Raw genomic sequence first — 1,341 nt, 5'->3', positions numbered from 1 at the left:
TCCGTAAAGAAGGAAAATGTATGTGAATATATACCTACGTTTCTAAAGTCGGTTTCTGCTATTTCCCTGAAGAGAATGTTTTTGATGCAGTCTCGAACGGGGGAAGCGGCGTCGATGTAAATGCGGTTGGCTAAGTTAAATGTGTAGCTGGAGCCAGTGGAGCGCCGCAAGTCATATCTGTGAGGAGAGCAATAGAGAGTCACGGCCATTGGAAGATGCCGCTTTCTGTTTTTCTTTTCTGCTTTTCTTCCTTTTTTCACCTGTCAGTTTATATGCATTTTGTCCCATACATTCCTTTTCAAAACTTACGTGAGTTCGAGCGCACGCAACTTCGTCAGAGTAGTGATCTTATCGACCACGCCGAGCGCCGACTGGAGTTCGGCCTCAGTTGACCCACCGGAGCCGAAGTACGCAAGGACCAAAGCCGACCAGACGCTGTAGGGCGAGAAGAACAGGTTCCTCCCGGACGCCAGGAAGGAGGTGGCTGGCCCTAACTCCAACTCCTTGTACAACTCGAGGCCGAAATCTACTACTTCATGGAGTTCTTGATTGACGCCCAAAATTTTTATCCTGGACAGGTTAATATTTATATAATTTCCCGTTTTTTTTTTGTGTTATTCTGTCATAGTCGGTCAGTGATTCCCAAACTTTATTATCTTAGTAAACCTGTAGTGTACCTTACCTATCTTCGTGTGTGAGGCACTGCGACACTGCCTCCCTCGCCGTCGCCCTCAGCACAACCACCGCTGCCAGAATCCACCTCATATTTCTGTTCTCGTGAGTCGTTCTGCAAGTCTTCTAAAGTCTCTTTGCTCCCTAGGCTCTCTCTGTAGGAGAATAAGAAACAATTATACGTCGTTACTTTTTTTATCAGACCGGGCACACAGGATCCTAAAATGTTTAAGTAAATAGGAACATAGAATAGAGCTTTAGGAAAGTTTCAAGACTTTCGGCCGCGTAAATATTTGAGTAGTTATGAAAAAAAACAAGATTGATTTTGTTTTACAGATGGATCAGGGTAATAAAAAAAAACTAAAGATGAAAAGAAATATGCATTTATTTCTTGTCTTAACTAAAATAGAAACAAAAGAATGGAGTAGCAAACTCATCAATCACAATGAAAAAAATACGACAATGAACGAAAACTGCTTGTTAAGTGAAAAAAAAATCCACACCAAAACTACTAAAATATTATTGAGATATCAGAAACTTATAAAAAGAAATTCACAACACTTTAACAGTTCTTGCCATCGTCGTATTCTGCCACAAAAAAATCAAGTGCTACAAGCTGAATATTTTTTCTTTGAGTGTTTCATGAAAAAATCAAGTACTACACACCGT

At 40.7% G+C, this 1,341-nt stretch overlaps 1 protein-coding gene across 1 annotated transcript in view; it reads right to left on the bottom strand.

The window, feature by feature from the left end:
* Nucleotides 1–1,341, bottom strand: part of LOC119586293 (leukocyte elastase inhibitor-like) — a gene marked incomplete at its 3' end in the record, with an annotated part of 14,034 nt that overhangs the window by 2,161 nt on the left and 10,532 nt on the right. Inside the window, 3 exon segments of the mRNA XM_037935000.1 lie at nucleotides 39–177; nucleotides 310–570; nucleotides 683–827. Of these exon segments, the coding sequence (XP_037790928.1) occupies nucleotides 39–177; nucleotides 310–570; nucleotides 683–765 (483 nt within the window).

Source organism: Penaeus monodon, chromosome 21 (assembly GCF_015228065.2).
Source record: "Penaeus monodon isolate SGIC_2016 chromosome 21, NSTDA_Pmon_1, whole genome shotgun sequence".
Classification (NCBI taxonomy): domain Eukaryota; kingdom Metazoa; phylum Arthropoda; class Malacostraca; order Decapoda; family Penaeidae; genus Penaeus; species Penaeus monodon.
The sequence above is the reverse complement of the archived record's forward strand: the minus strand, read 5'-3'. Positions and strand labels throughout refer to the sequence as shown.